The sequence below is a fragment of the Vanessa atalanta genome, chromosome 23 (genome assembly GCF_905147765.1).
Source record: "Vanessa atalanta chromosome 23, ilVanAtal1.2, whole genome shotgun sequence".
NCBI classification, from domain to species: Eukaryota; Metazoa; Arthropoda; class Insecta; order Lepidoptera; family Nymphalidae; genus Vanessa; species Vanessa atalanta.
This window is the reverse complement of record NC_061893.1, coordinates 8,806,054-8,826,565: the sequence shown is the minus strand read 5'-3', so window position 1 is coordinate 8,826,565 and position 20,512 is coordinate 8,806,054. Positions and strand designations below refer to the sequence as shown.

Below are 20,512 nucleotides of genomic sequence, written 5' to 3'. Positions count from 1 at the left end.
ACATTTTTTTTATTTAACTCAGATTATATTGCATAGGATTGCCTTCATAATGCCAAAGTACATCCTCTTTCCTCCTCCATTTGGAATATTTAGTTCAAAATTTATTAAAACACAATAAAAATATATCTTTTAATATTGTTAAAGCACAAAATATAGAAAAACAGGAATTGTGTATCCTTATGTTGAAATAGAAACTAATTAGATTATTAAATAAAGATAAATTATTTAAGACTAAATCCAGATAGAACAATGTTGGCATCATCAGGAGTGTTAAAGATATCGTTTTCAGAATCATAACCAACTAAGTCTGGTGGAATTTTTAATAACTGTAAAATCTCCGAGGTGTCCATATTTTGACGATCAGGCATCTTCGTTTTCATTAATTCCAGAAGCTCTGTTAAAGCATTCTGACATCCCTTTTGCCATTTTTTAATTAAACTTCTTAATTCATCCGTTTCATTAGTCATTGCTTTTGCTAAGAGTAAATTTTTCTTCATTTCTATTCTCCCTTTTAATTCATCAATATCTTTTTGTGTGATTGATCCTGTAGACTTTGATTTAGAAGGTTTTGTGATCTTATCATATGATTTTTTAATCAGTATCGTTCTCTTATCACTTACAAAATCATCGTCATCAAAATCATTTGACTGTTGTGATGACTGTACAAGATATTCTACCTCCTTCGGCTTATTTTTATTTTTAGTTGTTTTAGATTTTGATTTGACTTTACTATTAGTTTTTAATTCAGTTGTTGATGTTGTTTTGTGTTGCAATTTTTTAACTGTTTTTTTATTTTCTTGAAATTCATCGTCATCATCATTTGTCAGTATTGATGTTTGATTTTGTTCCTTATTTAAATTAATCAAAGGTGTGTCGTCCGAATCAGAATCAAATAAAACTTGTGTTCTAGAGTTATTTTCAACTGGTTTCAATTTATCACAAGTATCTATCTTGTCAATAGACGATTTAAATAGTTTCTTTTGAATAACAACAATACACTCTTTAGCTAAATTATCTGGACTTTTCTGCTTATATTCCACTTTGGTATTTTGACTATTATTTATTTCTACTGCAGCCTCTGTGTTATTAGATTTACAATTAAGTACCTTTAATTTATTTTTAGAAATTGTCCTAGATAGTTTTGATACCTTTATATTTTTGGGAGAATCTGGCTCAACTTCGAGTTTTACAGAATCAACTCTTTCATCGTTTGTTATATCTGATATTTGAGGAACATTTTCATTTTCCTCTTCACATTCCTTTGCTAGTAATAAAGTTTTAGATTTTTTTCTTGGTAAAAAATTACGACTTCTATTAATAACATTGTTGCGTGGTGTATTACAGGACGTATGAGCGTCTATACATTCCACATTAGGATCCTCTTGCAACGATTCCTCCTCTGCGGGAAACTTTCTCTTTTTTGTGCTTTGTTCTTGTTTTGGTTCAACATTACTTTCACTACCTGATAAAGGAGAAATAAAAGGCGAAGGACCACTTTTTCTCCAATTACGAGAAAGTCCGACCCTTCGACAAGGGGTTAATAAAGATTTACTAATACCACCAGGAGTCTTAGGTGATTCGCTTTTGTTATTTTTTTGTATTGATGATACATTTATCATTTCTAACCAGTACTTTAAAATACTATTCAATTTCAATATTATTTTGTAAACAATAGTTTTTTGACGCAGCTGTCAAGCTAAAATATAAATATTCCCGCCAATTTTCGTTCGAAAAAAAATTCCAAATAACTTTTCAAATCATAGTTACACTCATAAGTCGTTCAAATAAAAAAAAAAAAGTGTTTTATTAATTATTTTTCAATTTCACTGTAAAATGTAAAGATCAAAAATGTAATAATTAAAAAATAAGAACTATACAAACAATAATCAAGCAATATGTATTTCTAATTCCTATAGACCTGTATAGATTATTATCATAAATTATCTGATTTCAGTTTAATAATTTTTGCTCATGTCAATAATTGTTTTATATATGAAATTTAAAAACCCTAGATGTCATTACCATTGTCTATGTCACATGGACATTGATAATCGAACCAATCAAAAAACAAATTATTTCGAGAAAAAAAAACGCGCTTTCGATTTCGACACGCTCCACGACTAGATCTAAAACTTAATTTAGACTCTAAGTGTAATTAATCTATCGCACTAACTACTCGTTAACAAAGAATAGAAGATTTTTATTGTGATAATATAAATAAAAACATTACATAATGCCACTATTGCGATTAACTGCTGGTACTTTTGGGCAGTTGCGTACCTTCGCAACGTCATCGGCCCTAGGAAAAAGAGTGAAGACCTTTGCAATATATCGTTGGAATCCAGACGAGCCTGACAAGAAGCCGCACACCCAAAACTTTGAAGTCGATCTAGACGATTGCGCGCCCATGGTGCTTGATGCTCTATTGAAAATAAAAAATGAAATGGACCCAACCCTTACTTTCAGACGATCTTGTCGCGAAGGTGTCTGCGGCTCGTGCGCGATGAACATCGACGGTATCAATACACTCGCTTGCATCAGCCATATCGATCAGAACCTCTCAAAGCCTTCAAAGATATACCCTTTGCCACACATGTACGTAGTAAAAGATCTCGTGCCTGATCTTACTAACTTTTATCGCCAATATCAATCCATAGAGCCTTGGCTGCAGCGTGACAAGGAAGCAGTTAAAGGTGCGGAGACACAGTTACTTCAGGATGTAGAAGATAGAGCTAAACTTGACGGTTTGTATGAATGTGTACTTTGTGCGTGCTGCTCGACGAGTTGCCCGTCTTACTGGTGGAACGGTGACAAGTATTTGGGTCCTGCAGTACTGATGCAGGCTTATAGATGGATCATTGATTCTCGTGACGAGGCTACAGCTAAACGGTTATCGAAATTGAAAGATACCTATTCAGTTTACCGTTGCCATACCATCATGAACTGCACTAGAACATGTCCAAAAGGTCTTAACCCTGGCCGAGCCATAGCCCAAATTAAAACATTACTGTCAGGAATTGTCAAGAAGCAAGACCCCATCATGGACCCGGCAGGTTTAGAGAAGCAAACGGCACAAAACTAATAATTATGGCTGTAGTTAAAATTCTATTAAGTTTTTGCCAATATGTTAATTTATTAGTTGACAATAATTTGACTTTAAGAAAAGTACAATTTGATAGTTAAAGAATACAATAATTAAGAAGCTACTTTGATATGAAATTAATTTAATAAAATCATTTAAAGAAAGAAACAAATGAAATCATAATCTCTTTGAAACTAAAGTTAAAATATTTCACAATATTTGACTCGGTACTTAAGTACATAGAACTTTACAATGATACTATCCCTTTATTGTAGAAGAAAAATGATTGGAAATCTTTAAACAAAACTGACCTGTTACTTGACCTTAATTTATATAAATAAACATTATAACAAGTTTTAGATAATTGTGTATATTAGTGAAATTATCGAAAGTATTATATCAATCTGTAAAGTAATCATGTAACATACATTTTATACACATTTTAATTTGAAAATGAGGTTGATTAATGTATGAAGTTATCGAACGTCCTTGTGAGGTCATTTATTTAACATCTTTCAAGCGTAAATTATTGTCATTATTTATTGTTCATCTCATTAGGTGTATAAATGTAAGAAGTTACATTGTATTATTTTGAATTTTGTTAAATAAACATTTATTTTTTCTGCAGGAGTTTTTTTTTTTTTTAAATAACCTATCGCGTCAAAATTAGGTCCTAAATTTAGGGTTTATTAGAAAAATAATGAGTATTTTTTTAATAATTGTACTGAGCACTGTATAGTCTGTGCTTACACTGGGTATATATCAGTAATTGTATAATGACCTTCACTTCAAGTCTCTTACGAAACTCGTTTTCAAGAAATGGCCTGCTAATGTAATAAATAAAAATATCTAAATGAATGCAAATTAGGAAACCAACAATTAAGTCAGACTAATTTAGAGACAAAATACAAGGAGTTTTTGTTTTAGTCTAATATTAATTTACTCTGTAATCAAATTGTAGGTGGAATTAAATTGTTTTTTAAAATGTATATCGGATAAAATTACCTATAATAGCCATTTTAATGACATAATAAACACATACATAAGTGGGACGGAAAGTTTTTAATTAACACATATTACATAAAATTGTGAAATAACAACTGCTAGAAGAAACGTTTTATCTTATTTCAAATCAAACAAAAAAAAAATTCGTCGATTAGATTTCCTACATTATTATACTTTTTTTTTTATTTTCCACATCACAGAAACATGTTATTTTGACGACGATTATATCTTTCACTTACAAGTATGGATGATAATACTTAATCTTGTGCTTGTGACTAAGGTCATAAAAATATAGCCTAAATTAGGACAAACGTATCTACTTTAATTTAATTAAATAATCGATAACTATTCAATAAGTTTGAAATTTTTGCCTTTTTTCATTAAGATATAGGTGTCGATACCCTATAAAAAACCGTAAATTATTTACCTGTGGCATACCTATGGCAAAAAAAAATTAAGTATCCAAATACGACACGAAAATATAATTCCTACGCGTATTCGAATTTGTAACTTAGGGCGAGCAAATGGCAATCCGAAACGACCCGAGATTTATGGTTACTTAACTTACATGAACAAGTTTTAAACCCAACTCCGGTTCAAATCCAGGTCGTCATAATGCGCAGTCAGTCTAGCCATTACATCGACGCTGTATATTTTTCCATTATTTTTGTTTATTATTAAACTACTTATTATTCATATCGGCACTTATATAAATTAATTGTAAATAAAATTACGAAGCAAAACTAAATCTTTAAACACTGCGGGCGTAAATGCTAGAATAACATGATATAATTTATAAAAAAATTAAAAACAATCTTAAAAACTGTTTACTTAGACAATTAAATCCAGCTGTTATGAGTTAATTAAATAAATCATTGTCTGCTTTGAGCAAATAAGTGTACGTACATTTTGGTCATTTTTAGATATCCAATGTTGTTATAAATTTAATTATTTACAATATTAAGGGAAATACGAAATATTTTTTGTGCATATGACGAAACTAACATTGCACTTGCGTAGGAGCGTTTTTCAAGCGCGAAAAAAACACAAAGGCTAGGAATTTAGTTCCCAAGATTGTTTTTAATTTTTAATGGCATAGGCGGAAAACTGGGGCAAAGTTACTACCACTGACCATTGCCAGTGTTTAGTGATGAACGCAAAATTGCCTTCCGCAGAATTCGGAAGGCAGCCTGAGTATGGATGCTCAAAGTGGGGTTTTCCATCGCAATTGCTGCTATTTCTTACATTGCTAATATATGTGATGACCCACCACCCAGTGATTAGAACACGTACATCTTAACCGATGTTTGCGGGTTTGAACCCAGGCATAGCACCAATAAATTTTCGTGTGCTTAATTAGTGTTTATAATTAATCTCGTGCTCAACGATGAAGGAAAACATCTTGAGGAAGTAACGCGTGTATACAAGTGGCATTGCAGCAGCGTGGAATAAGCTGCAAACCTTATCCTCAAAAAAGAAGACGCTTTAGCCCAGCAGTGGGATATTTATAGGCTGTAACGTTTATATATATGTTTTGTCTGTTACATTTTCAACCACTTAACTAATCTTCATGAAATTTTGTTCACGCTAACGCGTTTAACACAAAAGGATACCCTCCCCCTTTACAGAAACTGGTAAATAAGAACAACGTTTCAAGAATTTCAATAATATTTATTTAAATCGATAAACATTTAACAGGTGCTATATATTTTATTTTATAATTCCTTGACGATAATACAAAGCGGTAAATCATGTTATTACGACAATTTTTATTCAATTCACTTAATATGTATATATTATTATTTTAACTTATACTTATAATAGAGATGTTATGTAGAATTAAGTAAATTAAAAAAATATATTACCAAAGGACGGAATTCGTCGAATTTCTCGTACAAGAGTTAAATCTTGAGGTTATTCCGTTAATATTTGAAAAATATAAATAAAATTGTTTACTTAACCAGAATCCATACAAACAAATCTTCAAGCACTTTTAAGAAATCGTTAATTCATTCAAGGTTCAATTTTTTATTATTTAATTAGGATAAGCACAAATAAACAGGTTACGATGTCGTGTCGTGACGTGGCACGTTGCGAAGTCGTGAGGTAAAAAACAATGTTGCCCATTGTAAAAAGCACGTCACGACATCGTAACGTGCCACGTTGCACGGCACGACGTTGTGACGTAAAAACTGACGATTAAGAATTAAACTTAGGATAATATTTAGTTATTTATTTATGACTCGGTATGAATGATGTTCATACCTTTCCATAAAACGAATTTATTGCTGACAGTCCTTACGCTTGACCACAATTAATTATGAAATGTACTGATTGAGTTTATCAATTTGTTAATGCCGTGAAGATATCCAAAATTTTGTCTGTGCTCGTATAAGTTAAGCAAAACGTTAATTGAAAGGAACAAATCATTCAGCCATCTTGATTTAAAACCTATACAAATGAAATGGTGACAAATGAATATTATTTTATTTAAAATACAACGTAAAAGTAATGTTTCAATATTTGAACTATTTAAATAATAATGTTTTAATGAAGTGAATATAAATGTATTTATGTCATGGCAGTGTATTTATTAGTAATCTATATTTCAGCTATAATAAAGGGCTTCAGATAATAATATATTAATTTATATTATATTTTATATAAGATACAAAAAATTACTTCTCGGTGCTATTAAATAAATTACAAAATAATATATTACTTAAACATTTACAACGAATAACAAAATAAATGATTAATTAAATATGTGTCATAAATATATATTAATAATTTTATTCCGATTTTAAGGAAACAAACATCGCTTTATTTACATATTAACTATCATAAAGATAACTATGCTAGTTTTAAAATTTATTTATATTATAACATACCGTCATAAACATACTTTCAATTCAAGGTATTTTTTCACCGCATCTGATAGTCAATGCGAATTAAAAAAAAAAACAAACTATATATTTATTTTTCTACGTGGCGACATTGAAAGTGACGTCACATTATGCCGCGTATTTCATAGTTGTAAAACCGTTAATTTTAAAATCTTAACGACTCTTCTAATTTCAAAAACATTTACTTCACGTCTATTTAGAGTGTGATGGGCCAAATCACAAGCAAATTTTGTACATAAAGTTTAAGTAATATGGTTTCTTCGTGAAAGAAAATGGAGTTTCGGTTTATAAAGGTCCGAAGTATCGTATCTTTGAACTTTGTTACGTTTTATTTTTCCATTCGGCGTCTGTGGTGTAGTTTGCGAGTTCTGTTCATAGTTTTCAACAGATTTGTCGCTTGAAGGACTATTTGGCAAAGCTGAAAACAAATTGATATTTATTTAATTGAGTTTAGATGTAATAAAAGACAATAATTTTGCGGAACATATATTTTAAAATTTAAAATGATTAATTGTATAAATCTGCACAGATATATCTTAATAATTAATTTGGTCTTCCGTTTATAAGGGGAGGTCGTCCAGCTCGTGAAATAGACCGTAAGAGTACATGGGGGTGGGGTCCAGGATCCACTTTCTGAACCCCAAAAGGGCGATACATAATTACTGTAACTTTATTGGTGATTTTACTGGCTGCGTGGCGCTACAGAGACCACCCACCGCAGAGATAAATGGACTCACAAAAGAGAACCATTTCTATACTGTACTGAGTTAGTTGGTCATTTCAGATAAAAACTGTAATAATGAGAAAATTTAACAACATGCTGTGATAAAGTCTTGACCGGGTTAGAAAAATCCGCCAAAACCATACTAAATAAGATGTAGCTGTTCATAGAACTAACTATTCTGGATAAAACAAGATTTACAAGTTATTTGATCACTCTGGACGGCCGACTGAGTCCACAACGTTAGACATCGAAGAAAAATTTCTAAGCACTCGTATTAGAAGGTAGACGTTTGAATAAGAAATAACTACTTGCATTATTTGGATACTACCATTTTGAAGATGATATATGATAATCATGACAAAAGTCAGTGCAAGAGTGCTTGCGTTGCATAACATCAAGCTGCTTCAAAAAGCAACAGAAAATTGACGTGTAGTAAAGTTGTATGTCGTGAACAGATTTTGTTGGTCTTAAGTTTTTAGGAGAGCCGAGATGGCCCAGTGGTTAGAACGCGTGCATCTTAACCGATGATTTCGGGTTCAAACCCAAGCAGGCACCACTGAAATTTCATGTGCTTAATTTGTGTTTATATTTCATCTCGTGCTCGGCGGTGAAGGAAAACATCGTGAGGAAACCTGCATGTGACTAATTTCAACGAAATTCTGCCACATGTGTATTCCGCCAACCCGCATTGGAGCAGCGTGGTGGAATATGCTCCAAACCTTCTCCTCAAAGGGAGAGGAGGCCTTTAGCCCAGCAGTAAGAAAATTTACAGGCTGCTAATGCTAAAAGTTTTTAGGGCGACAGTGACGTTGAGGATACAATTTCGACGCACTTTGATTTTGATACCTGAGTCCATCTCGCGAATTTTCAGTCCTCCCCCTCGTAACATACATAATATTTAACTATCAAATTACTCCCTTGTTATAAAAGGTGTTGCTTTTATTTACATTGGCAATAATCTTTAAATTGAGTTTTAAAATGATGTTACCGATTTTACCCGAAAATTGTTCACATATTAATAGCGATTTCACTAAAATGTCAGGGCTTTGATCAAGCCCGTTTGGTACAACTCAGTTTTCATATATTCTACAGCCAAGCAGCGATACTTGTATTGTTGAGATCTGGTTTGAAGGATGATTGAGTCAGTGTTTCTACAGGCACAAGATAAAAATTGATAATCAATAGTTTCAAAGGTTGGAGGCGCATTGGTTATCTAAGGAATGGTAAAAATTTCTTACGGCGACAATGTTTATGGGCAGTGGTGACCACTTACCATGTGGCACATTTTTCCTTTTCGGTCAACTATATCTTAAAAAAAAAGAGAATATTTTCCATGCAGTTTACTATATTTGTATCTTAAACCATTATCAAGAAATTTAACAAAAAAACAACATTTTTTTTAAACTGACTTTATCTCAAAAGTATTATTAACTTAAATAAATATCTTTTATATTTAATGAACGTATTTAATGTTAATAAGATTTTCGCAAAATCGCTTTTTTCAAAATGGCGACTAACGCTTGAACCAAGGACGAAAACTTGATTCAAAACCCAATAACAATTCCAATTTCCAATAACTTTCGATTACATTTTTACTGGGTTACGCTAAAATTAAAATATTTCTATAGGTGTGATATTTGCTTAGAAGTCACATCAAAATAAGTACACATTTATATAAACGAACATCTTGTAAGATTGACATTGAAAAAAAAATCCGTAAAATGAAAGTTAACTTACTAGGTCTTTTAAGTCGAGGAAGGCCAACCCTTCTCGCTTTGCCCAAATATTTAGAACGAGTATTAGTTACGATTTTGTTAGAAATTTCTTCGTTCTCTGTAAAAATAAATATCACATCATTTATATCGTTTGATTTTTATTATTTAATTACAAGTTCTTCTCTTTTTTTTTCATTTTAAACAGAAAAGAAATAGAAAGAAGGCTATATTTATGAAAGTTATAAACTTGAAAATTAAGGCTGAAATTTTGAAAACAGTGTTGAATTTGAAGATCTGGTAAATTTTGTATTAATTGCATTTATATCAGGCTAACAGACAAAACGAAATTGAACTTCTTTTTAAATGATAATGATGTACTCCTAACCGACTTCGGCCTATTTTATTAACGGAGACTAGCCATCTGTGCAGAAGATCTTATAAAGGACAAGAGTGTGTGCAAATATACGCCCAGTCTCATATTCCGAAAAGGCGACAACGACCAGTTATGCGCAAACTAAGGCTTCACGTGCTCTCGAAGGCGCGAGAATATAACTTAACCAAGCCCGGGCTTCCAGAAATTGTTTTACTCATACTTTTATTGGGATTTGAACTTGGGATTTGAACCCAAGAGTACGTATTATGAGTCCTTAACTCTCAACACCTGGCTTGAGTCTGGGCCTCAGTACTCGGCATCAGACTTGGTAACGCTGTTTAAGCAAATAATAAAAAGCAAAAACATTTCGAAAGATGAAAAGTCACTCACCCTGTGTAGTCGATGATATTTGATCCGTACTCATTTTTCTTATTTTATTAGGCGTAAGAACCTGTCTATTATTGTTAACTGTTGTTTCAACATCACTCATTTTACGTTTCAAATTATTTTCGCATTCACTATCAATGTTCGAATCTGTTAAATAATCTATTCTTGGCATTTTACTCGGCGAAGCGTCGACAACATTGCCAAGTATGATTTCCATTATTTCTTGCCGAGACGTTTTGTTCACCATCTCTTCTAATTTAGCATCATAATCGCTAGACAATTCAAACGAACATTCCGATTTGTCTGGACTAAACACATGGGACTTGAAACTCTCATAATCATTAGCTGCTTCGTAGTCAGCATCTATCGGTAGAGATATTTCGCTGGATATATTCACGTTTTTAATAACATTCCTAGTTTTCGATAATTTCAAATGGCCATTCCTGTGATAGTTCACTATTTCGTATTCGCCAAAGTTTGCCGACATTTCGCGAAGTATGTTTTCCTCATAGCTATCGCAATTGATCAAGTATATTTTATTACTGATCGACGATTTAACATTGTAAGCCTTCAAAAACTTTTCAAATCTCGCTCTTTCTATTTCGGCGTTGTATTTTTCGTGTTCAGCAAAATAATGAAACTTATTTTCGTCACCAATATTTGGCTCTGCTTGTTTTTCATTATTTTTATTTCCTAGTATAACTTTTTCGTATTCGATATTTTCAACTGCGTCTTTAGTATTTGTTTCCTCGACATCCTCTTGTTCTGAAAGTTCTTCAGCTATAACTGTAATTTCGAAACGTTCTGCTCGGTTGTTGTCAACGGGCAGCTTACTTTCTTTATTTGATGTTAAATCTTTTGTTTTTGTTAAACCTTTAGGTTCAGGTTTAGCGGCCTCGTTTGACCTGTTATGTCCTAAATCGGTGTTCATTGCGTTACTTATTTCATCAATGTTATCTGATGACACCAGTGTACCATTATCTACATCTACGTTCGCACTTTTCACTTTATTAATAGAATTTTTTTCAACCTCAACACTGGCGTCGTTTAATACATTCAACAGTTGCTTGCTTGTGTAGTGTGATTCAGAAACATTTTCATGCATCGAAACATTATTAATGTTTTCATTACTCTGAACAAGCAATTCTTGCTTATGCGCCGTTGCCGTGACACAAGCAAATTCTAATTCCGGACCAGGAATACTCGAGTAAACCTGGCTCAAACTCGGCCGCACATTCGCTTGGAATTCTAAAAGCAGCGCAGCTTCTTGATTCATACGCTTTTGTTCCTCGTCTAAAAACTTGCGCATTTTCATTAAACGTTTCGCTTCCTCTAAGTTAGCTGCAAATTTAGGTTTTTTTATAGTTACATCAGGTACAAATGGTAGCCTCGGTGGCGATACAACGGGCTGCTCTAAATGACTATCTATCCTAACGACCGGTTTTTGTTGAAGAGATTCTTTAATTTTAGTTCCGTGCTCGTAACCAACATTCTCTTTGTCACTTGGGCTTGTCGATTCACCGCTTGCAGTAGAAGTACTCTCAGATTTCGAACTACTTTTGCTTTCCTTTTTAGTTTCTGTTGTTTTAGAACCCGAAGGATGGCTCGAACCTTTCGAGGAAGAGCTACCGTCATTGGAATCCCTGTCTGTTGAACGCCGGTTCGGGTTACCTCTGCCAGATAGACTGTAATGATCATCTGTATCCTTTTTGCTCTTTTTATTTTTGTCTTTATCGTCATTTTTATTTTTGCTACTACTTTTCTCGCTCTTGCTGCTACCGCTACTACTTTTTCTGTCTTTGTCAGATCGATGTGAGCTCGATTTTGATTCTCTAGGTTTATCCATAGAATTTTTATCAGAACTTTTATCTTTATCTTTTTGATTTGACGATGACGAGGAGGATGTCTTTTTTTCATCAGAATGCTTGCTAGAATGTCTATGACTTGAACTGGAACTTCGATGAGATTTTGAATCTCTATGGCTTGATTTATGGGAGCTTCTATGCCTCGAAGATTCTCTACTATCTTTTTTATCACTTCTATCACGAGATCTCTCTTTATCACTGGATTTAGACTTACTTTCTTCTTTCGAAGATTTACTTTTGTCATGTTTGCTACTATCTCTAGAACTTGATTGTTTAGAGTCCGACTTTTTATCTCTACTACTTGAATGTTTGTAATAATCCCTCGAACGATGAGAACTTTTGTGGCTACTCTTCTTTTCGTCTGATTTTCGATCCTTTCTGGAATCCTCTGAATTCTGATCATTTTCTAATGCTTTATTTTCTTGATTAATTTTACTGTTAGCGTCGCTTTCATAATCGATATGTAAGATGTTACTATTTGAACTATCTTCATATAGAGGTGTATTGAAATGGTTTATGTTAACTTGATTATTAAACTGGTAGGCCAAATTTGTTTCAGTATCTTTCTTTTCAGGTTTGACAGCATCGCAACTGTTTTCAGGAGACTTGGCGTCTATTGTAAATTTGAATGAATTTGGTTCTTTATTATCGTCATCTTTATTTTCAACTAAATCATTTTCGAATGCTTGTTGAGCATCACACGAATTTTCATTATTAAAGTTCCTGATAGGTGTTAACGGTGACATGTTTCTACGGAGTGAAGAATCAGAACTCGAATCGTCATCATCACTGTTTATAGGTTTGAAGAATTGTTCTTTTTCTTCCTTAGTTATATCATCTGGTAACGGAATGTCCGTCGATAATATGGGCTCTTTAGGCAGTTCTATTTTCTCCAATTCAACTTTAGGTGGGCTGTTTTCAGGCGGCGGTATATTTTCGGGCTTAATTTCCTCAGAAGGTAAGGGTATATTACTCTTATCTTCATCTGTATTCGGCTCGTTGCTTGGTAACTGAATGTCCTCTGCTTTTTCTTCTTGAATTGAATCAGGAGCAATATTATTTTCTTTGATGTCAGTAGGTGGCTTTTCTTCATCGACATCCATTTTAGTTTCGTTAGGTATATCATCCAATTCCATTGAATCATTTTTGTCATCATTACTTTTAACGGAACCTGGGCTAACTGCTTCTAGGTCAGTGGGCAGGAGGTCATCAATCTTGCCATTAGAAGTTTCAGCAGTAACGGATTTCTTTCTAGCAATCCCTAAATAATTGTAAACCAAGTCTTCAACCTTTGGAATGAAGACTGATGCTACTTTGGGATTGACTACTTGATCCACTATCCTTTCCACTCCTTGTTCTAAGTAGTTGCCACTGAAAATTAATGAAATAAAAATATTTTAAAATCAAAAACAATAGTTATAATGATTTATTTAGGTAAAAGAAATGAGATTTTTATTTAATTATAAATTTGATCGGGGCGCATTGGCACGAAATGTGATTTTATCAAAGAACTACAGCATTTGGAACTAAATAGGTTTTAAAAAATCAAATTAATATCTCTAACGACTAGTACATGTGAACATTTGTTACATCCTCCAAATAGGAATTTTAAAAAGTAAAAAGTAAGTAAAAAAGTAGTACTAAGTAAGTAAAAATCTTATACAAAATTATCTTGAATAAAGAAAACTCACTCCAATATATGCTTCCTGAGTTTTTCTCTCAACTGATTCTTATTTAGATCTGGCTGCCAGGTCTGTCTAGACAGGAATGTCGACACAGAGTTCTCAACCCTTTGCCGCAAGTTCTGGTATGCAGGTCTTGTGTCTACGTCTGCGATGCAGTCCTTGCGAAACTGTAGACATTGTTTTTATTAAAGTAAACTAATGGTGCCAACTTAACGAAAAGTTTTGGAATTTATTTCACCACACTGGTTCAATGTGGGTTGGGAGAATATCATTTTATACATCAAGTTTGCAACAATTTCTTTATATTACCGCAGAGAAAACCAAAATCATAAAAAAAAGAATGAATATATATATATAGGAGTGCTTTCCCGAGTTTAAAACTATAGTCTTTGATTATCATATGTCATCTCTCATTTTATAAATTTTTGATTTAAAACAATGTTGGTCTGATTTGGTATTTGAACCTAATAGGTAAGCTCAGCCACTAGGCTCAAGCCAGTCACGTCTCTTAAATGTCATGCTATGCTAAATTCCTCGAGTACTTTTATTACAATGATATTTTATCACAATTGATAATAAATAAATATATTTAATAACAAAGTTACATATTTGTTTTTATAAGTAGTGTCTGTCATAGTCAATATCATCACAGCAGGTTATGGACACTCACAAATTATAATTCAAAGTATTCATACAAAGTCTCATCTGCAACCTTCAATACAACATGTATATATCGACAATGTATTTTTTAATTAATATTTTTTTTAGGTTAGTTTAGTTAGTTATTTAAGTTTGGCCTTCAGATGCAATTGTAAAATTCCTTATAAACCATGATATTATTATGATTTATCAAATAAAAAATCTATCAAAAATATAAATAAATATAATTAACTAAGATTTCATTAAAATAACAATTAGCCTCGTGTTTTCAAAAATGTATTTATTTCCCGCATCAAGTGATTATAAAATGAATTAGCATAAAGCAAGACATTATTTTCTTGTTTAGCTACTATCAACAAGAAAAATACATTAAAAATTTAACCAACTTTTTAAATTTATTAATTTATATTGTTAAATTATTTGAAATGTAAGTTTAAATCAAATGATTTATTATTGATCAATGTTTTTCTAATAAATACAGTTTAACACTTTCTTATAGATAGTCAAACTTACTTGAGAAGAACTGGCAAAGAAACTCACTGGGTTATACTTGCATTTTTCAACGTAACAGAGAATTATTCAAAATAAATGAATAATCATCATAATATTAACGGAAGATTATTTATTAAATATGTCTTCGTATACAGACTTTTGAGTTTGGTTAATTTACTAATGTTTTGTTGGAATTTGAGTGATCGAAGTATTCTCTTGTTAAATACATACAAAGCAGAACCATAACATGAAAACAACATTTATATTATTTATTATTCTTTTGAAAATAATTTTAATGTTTAAATGTATCAATGTACATTTAAAATCACAAAAATAATTTGGAATTATTATTGATTATGTAAAGATTCTTTAAAAATATATTTTAATATACAATAAAGGAGATTTAGGATAAAACAATAATTAGATGTGTGTCAGTGTTCATATAGATATATAAGCTATTAGATTTATATTAGTATTTGAAAAGCAAAATGGCCATCTTGGATAAAAAAACTATTGGAATTATAAATAAATGATATTTAATTTGTTTATGACAAAATAGTTTAAAAGACAACTATCATATATAAAATCACCATAAAAAATAATGAATTTTAGGCTGAATTTGTATTAAAAAATAATATCATGTTTAAAGATTGATATAGAACGAAAAATTAACATTCAATTTCGTTACTAGATCTCAATACTCAAGTCTAGTAGAGTAAATGTATACATTCGATAGGCATCAATATATAACATATGTCGAAATTTTAAATACGTTGCATGTCTTTAAATATTATTCTAATAGTTTAACCATGTTTTGTGTATTAATATTTCTTACCTGATCAAAAATTCCTTTAGATTTTAATTCATACACTAATTGATCGACTAATCGAGGGTCACCGGGCATATATTGCAAATGAGCCATTTTTATTTTACTAAACAAAACATAAGGTGCCCTTCTTTTATATTGTTAAATATAGTGTCTGTCAATATTAATTCCGAACCTTTTAATCCGATTAAAATACTTCTCTACACGAAAAAATCAAAATACTTTTTGACAATCAATTCCACACTTTGTACCATTATCTTCTTCGTTGTTGTAGCTCTGACTTTGAGTATGCATCCTAATATTTGTTTGTTTTTAAATTATATCAAATAATTTATCTTTATACGCTCATTCAATCAAAATCAGCAAATTAAGGTTTAATTTATATGTTTTTAACGATTTTTTATGTTATTAAAATCACAGTTTTTAATAACATTTTTGAACGTTTTTTTAATGTATTGCCATATTGTAAATTGAAATGACGAAACTTTCTTTAAATGTAATTTTTAGATTGTGAATTATAATTATTAACTCGTAAATCATATAAAGAGTTAAATATAATTCTAAGTTTGTATAGTATTATTTGAATTAAATGTTTAATTTCATGGTTAATCATAATATTATTTACTGAGTTGGTGTATGGCAATCCAATGTATAACACTATATGTCAACATTAGATAATTTAAATTTTAAACTTCGTTAACGAAATTAATTGTTTTATATTCATTTCGTCTTGTAAAGTGTAATCATGAAAGTTAATTGTAGTGAAAACGAAACTCATTATAAATTATATGAAGCTTTAACTAAGAGAGAAAATCTAGAACAAAAAGCTTTAGGTAAGTAACGTATTTATCGTATAAACCGTACAATTTTAGGAGGTTTAACTAATTTGACATTTGCGTGTTGTTGTTGCTGTACATAATATAGTTGGGTAACCAATAGCCAACATAAATAAAAAATATAACATAACCTGAAGAAACAATTATTTTAAGGCAATAAACATTTTTATTATAAAATGAATAAATTAACATCCTATAGTATAAAAGAAATTCATAAGTCGTTTCGTGAAAAACTTTTAACACCAACAAGTTTTATTGATTTGTGTATTCAACGTGCGAAACAAACGAAAGAATTAAATGCTTTTATTATTTTAACGGACGAAATAGCTGAAAACCATGCAATTGAAAGTGAAAAACGGATATATATTGAAAAGAAAAGCCTACCATTGGACGGCATTACAATCGCTATAAAAGATAACTTTTGTACTAAAAATGTAAACACAACCTGCGCTTCGAATATGTTAAAAAATTTCGTACCCACATATAACGCAACTGTTTATTCTCGACTTCTAAGTTCTGGCGCCTGTCTTATTGGAAAATCGAATTTAGATGAATTTGCTATGGGTTCGGGCACTGTAGATTCAATTTTCGGTCCGACTCGCAATCCATGGTGTAGCAGTGAAGATTGGAGAATATCAGGAGGTAGTTCAGGAGGAAGCGCGGTAGCTGTGGCGACTGGCGCTTGTGTAGCTGGCATAGGCTCCGACACGGGCGGATCAACAAGAAATCCTGCAGCTTTATGTGGTGTTGTCGGTCTTAAACCTACCTATGGCTTAGTTTCTAGATATGGATTAATACCTTTAGTCAATTCTATGGACGTGCCGGGCATTTTAGCTCGAAATATCGACGATTTAACTATGATATTAAATTGTGTAGCTGGACCTGATATTTTGGACTCGACAACCTTAAAGCAAAAATTTAAACCTGTTAAAATTGAAGATAATATTGATTTGTCTGAAATTAAAATTGGTATACCGAGTGAGTATTATTCTGAAGGTATGAGTGAAGAGGTGTTAGATGTATGGAGATGTGTTACAGATTTGTTAGAGAAAGAAAATTGTCAAGTCAGAAGTGTTTCATTACCCCATACATCTGTGTCCATCGCTGTATATTCAATATTAAACCAATGTGAGGTGGCAAGTAATATGGCAAGATATGATGGATTAGAATATGGATTAAGGGCGGCAGAAGATTATTCAACAGAAGAATTGTACGCTTCAACACGATCAGAAGGCTTTAATAATGTTGTACGATCTAGGATATTTGCTGGAAATTACTTTTTACTGGCTAGAAATTATGAGAAATACTTTCTAAAAGCCTTAAAGTTGCGCAGATTAATAGCAAATGATTTTAATCAAGTTTTTAATGGTGAAAATTCAGTGGACTTGCTATTGACGCCAACAACATTATCGGAGGCTCCGTTATATAAAGACTTTACCTCGACACATAATAGAGATCAATGTGCGTTACAAGATTATTGCACACAACCTGCCAATATGGCAGGGATACCAGCCATTTCAATACCTATCAGATTGTCAAAGAATAATATGCCTTTATCTATACAGCTGATGGGGCCGTTTTTATCTGAACAACTTTTGTTGAACATAGCCAAGAAAATTGAAAGTTTAGTTGACTTTCCAAGTCTGAAAATGTAATTAATGATTGTAATGAGTATTAGTATTATTATATATTGTGTTATGTGTTATAAGTAAATTGTTTTGAAAAAAAAGTGGCTTTTTATTTGAATACATAATCTAAATGGTGTAATAACACAATTTAAGAATATGGATCAGAATAATACTAAATTTCCTTAATTATAATTAAACTTACAACCTTTACTTTTTTTTAAATGTGTTTTTTTTTATTAAAAAAAAAATATATATGTTTAATGCATACACAAATTAATAAAAAAAATACTCAAGACTGAATATAAAATAAAATACAAGGGGGTTATTATTGCGGTCGTGATCTTTAGACATCCTACTTAATTTTTATTTATTATTCATCTTATGCTCGGCAGTGAACATATATGTGTCTAATTTCAATGTAATTCTACCATACATATATGTATCCCCACCCCACAAATGCAACAAGGTCAAATAAGCTCTAACCCTTCTCAATTGGAGAGGAGACCGTAGCTCAGCAGTGTGTTTTGATTCACTCTTTTTTTTTTTGCATGTACCAACACTCAAAGAAATCTAATTGATTATTTGATATCATACCTATAATTATAATCTACAAAATAAAAAACCATTTATTATATACCAAAAATGTACATACTTATGTCTAACTAATGACCTATATCGTTGCAACTTTTAACAATTATTTCATATTTGTAAACAAGTGAATTCTTTGATTTACTAGAATTTTGTCAAGCTTTACGACTTTTCTAAACTGGAAATAAAAACTATCTAGTATAATCTAATAATTATACCTACCTATTTTTATCTTTTGAGCATACAATTTGAAAAATCAACAATTTTAATTCAATGTCTCGTTTAAATTATAAATACTATATTTCATAGTAAACAATTTAGATTTATTAGGACTCACTAGACAGCTACATCTCTCACTAAGGCACTTATTGTGACTACTGAATTTCTTGTCGGTTCTTCTCAGTATAATCTACTTCTCGAATATTTCATTTAATCCTGACACATGATTATTGGTGCTCATACGAACGTGCTGCATTAAAAACATATTTAATTATGAAATTGTAATATTATATTTATTTTTTAGCCTCACTGACTTCAGATATATTGAAAAATCTAAACATATCCATCGAAAAATTACCTCAGAAATGTCAAAATATACTCCGTCAAGTGGCTGAAAGCCAATCGCTCTTGGATATAGAAAATTTAGATTCGGTGACAATTTCCTTGCATCGTTCAAGAGAGATATCAGAGAAATTAGCGGATGAATATGAAATACTGAAGCTTAAACAGAAAAATGCTGAACTTCAAGCAAAAATCAATCGTAACAATAGTTCAATAGAAGAACTACGCAAAGAATTGGAGTCTTCTAAAATCTCCTTGTCCAGTCAGAATCCGAATCCTGAGAATATTCATGATCATATTAAACAAATGAAACAAAAATTGGTGTCATACGAAGAGAACTATGAAAAGGCGAAGGTAAAATAATCGTTTATATGTGTCAAATGCTTTGTGGAAGTCCAAAACTTATTGCAATTCTAAATATTTATCTAATGTTAGGAGTATTGCAGGATTGTAAGACTAATAGTTATTGGGTATTTGATTATATCCATGTTAAATTATTGTCGGCGTGATTGATAATATTGTTTTAAATTTTTATGTAATGCAGTATTTTAAATTCCAGAGTAAATACGCGGTTCTATCTGTACCAGAAGCAATTTTGCCAAAATCTCTTACGTCCCAAGTGACGTCACTACTCGCCCTTCAAGAAGAAGCCTCGGCTTTAAAGCAGAGAGCTGATGACTTCTTACTAATGAAAGAGGCAAGAGAAACTTTCAGTAGATTGCGGCGATGAGAGAAAAAACAAGCTGCAGTTTATTTACTAAATACAAGACAATACTATTAAGTTAACTGGATAATGCAATTACGTCTTTAGTAAATTTAACATTTTTTGTTTAATAAAACAGTCACTTATTTTTTTATAAATGAGTATTATTTTTGAATTTGTTATTTTGGCGCCCAGAGAGGGACCACTTCCTTCGATGTACAGAATCCGGTTTGATTACGTTTAATTATTGTATTCGCCAAAGTTACATGTTTGGGTTTGATAGTGGGTGAGCTAGTGTAACGATCCATTTGTCAGCCTGCTTTCATTAAATTAATATTAATAACAATACAAATAGAAATTACTTCATAAACAAAGGTTTTATTACTTTAAATTATTTTGAAAAAGAAAACAACAATGTATTAAATAAACATTATTTGAGCAAATTATTGTACATAAATCTTAAAATTAAATAAATT

General features: G+C 31.4%; 5 protein-coding genes across 6 annotated transcripts; 3 read left to right on the top strand and 2 right to left on the bottom strand.

The window, feature by feature from the left end:
* Window positions 1-23: 23 nt before the first annotated feature.
* On the bottom strand, window positions 24-2,025 carry LOC125072989 (myb-like protein X). Its single transcript, XM_047683626.1, has 2 exons — window positions 2,008-2,025; window positions 24-1,688 (listed from the first exon to the last, which is right to left on the bottom strand). The coding sequence occupies exons 1-2, from the start codon at window positions 2,023-2,025 to the stop codon at window positions 222-224; spliced, it is 1,485 nt and encodes a 494-aa protein (XP_047539582.1). The 3' UTR covers window positions 24-221.
* A 5-nt stretch (window positions 2,026-2,030) lies between these two features.
* Window positions 2,031-3,709, top strand: LOC125073128 (succinate dehydrogenase [ubiquinone] iron-sulfur subunit, mitochondrial-like). Its single transcript, XM_047683832.1, has one exon. It carries the CDS (start codon window positions 2,234-2,236, stop codon window positions 3,080-3,082), a length of 849 nt encoding a protein of 282 aa, XP_047539788.1. The 5' UTR covers window positions 2,031-2,233; the 3' UTR covers window positions 3,083-3,709.
* A 3,450-nt stretch (window positions 3,710-7,159) lies between these two features.
* On the bottom strand, window positions 7,160-15,957 carry LOC125073162 (biorientation of chromosomes in cell division protein 1-like 1). 2 transcript variants are annotated; one of them, XM_047683879.1, is made up of 5 exons: window positions 15,730-15,957; window positions 13,749-13,909; window positions 10,196-13,428; window positions 9,455-9,550; window positions 7,160-7,411 (listed from the first exon to the last, which is right to left on the bottom strand). In XM_047683879.1, the coding sequence occupies exons 1-5, from the start codon at window positions 15,814-15,816 to the stop codon at window positions 7,236-7,238; spliced, it is 3,753 nt and encodes a 1,250-aa protein (XP_047539835.1). In that variant the 5' UTR covers window positions 15,817-15,957; the 3' UTR covers window positions 7,160-7,235. The 2 variants fall into 2 exon arrangements, with proteins under 2 accessions (XP_047539835.1, XP_047539836.1); XM_047683880.1 differs by lacking the exon at window positions 9,455-9,550.
* Window positions 15,958-16,382: 425 nt separating this feature from the next.
* Window positions 16,383-20,422, top strand: LOC125073048. The gene is made up of 3 exons (XM_047683731.1): window positions 16,383-16,553; window positions 19,296-19,687; window positions 19,893-20,422. Exons 1-3 carry the CDS (start codon window positions 16,466-16,468, stop codon window positions 20,061-20,063), a joined length of 651 nt encoding a protein of 216 aa, XP_047539687.1. The 5' UTR covers window positions 16,383-16,465; the 3' UTR covers window positions 20,064-20,422.
* On the top strand, window positions 16,653-18,265 carry LOC125073047 (glutamyl-tRNA(Gln) amidotransferase subunit A, mitochondrial). The gene has a single exon (XM_047683730.1). It carries the CDS (start codon window positions 16,733-16,735, stop codon window positions 18,209-18,211), a length of 1,479 nt encoding a protein of 492 aa, XP_047539686.1. The 5' UTR covers window positions 16,653-16,732; the 3' UTR covers window positions 18,212-18,265.
* Window positions 20,423-20,512: the final 90 nt, after the last annotated feature.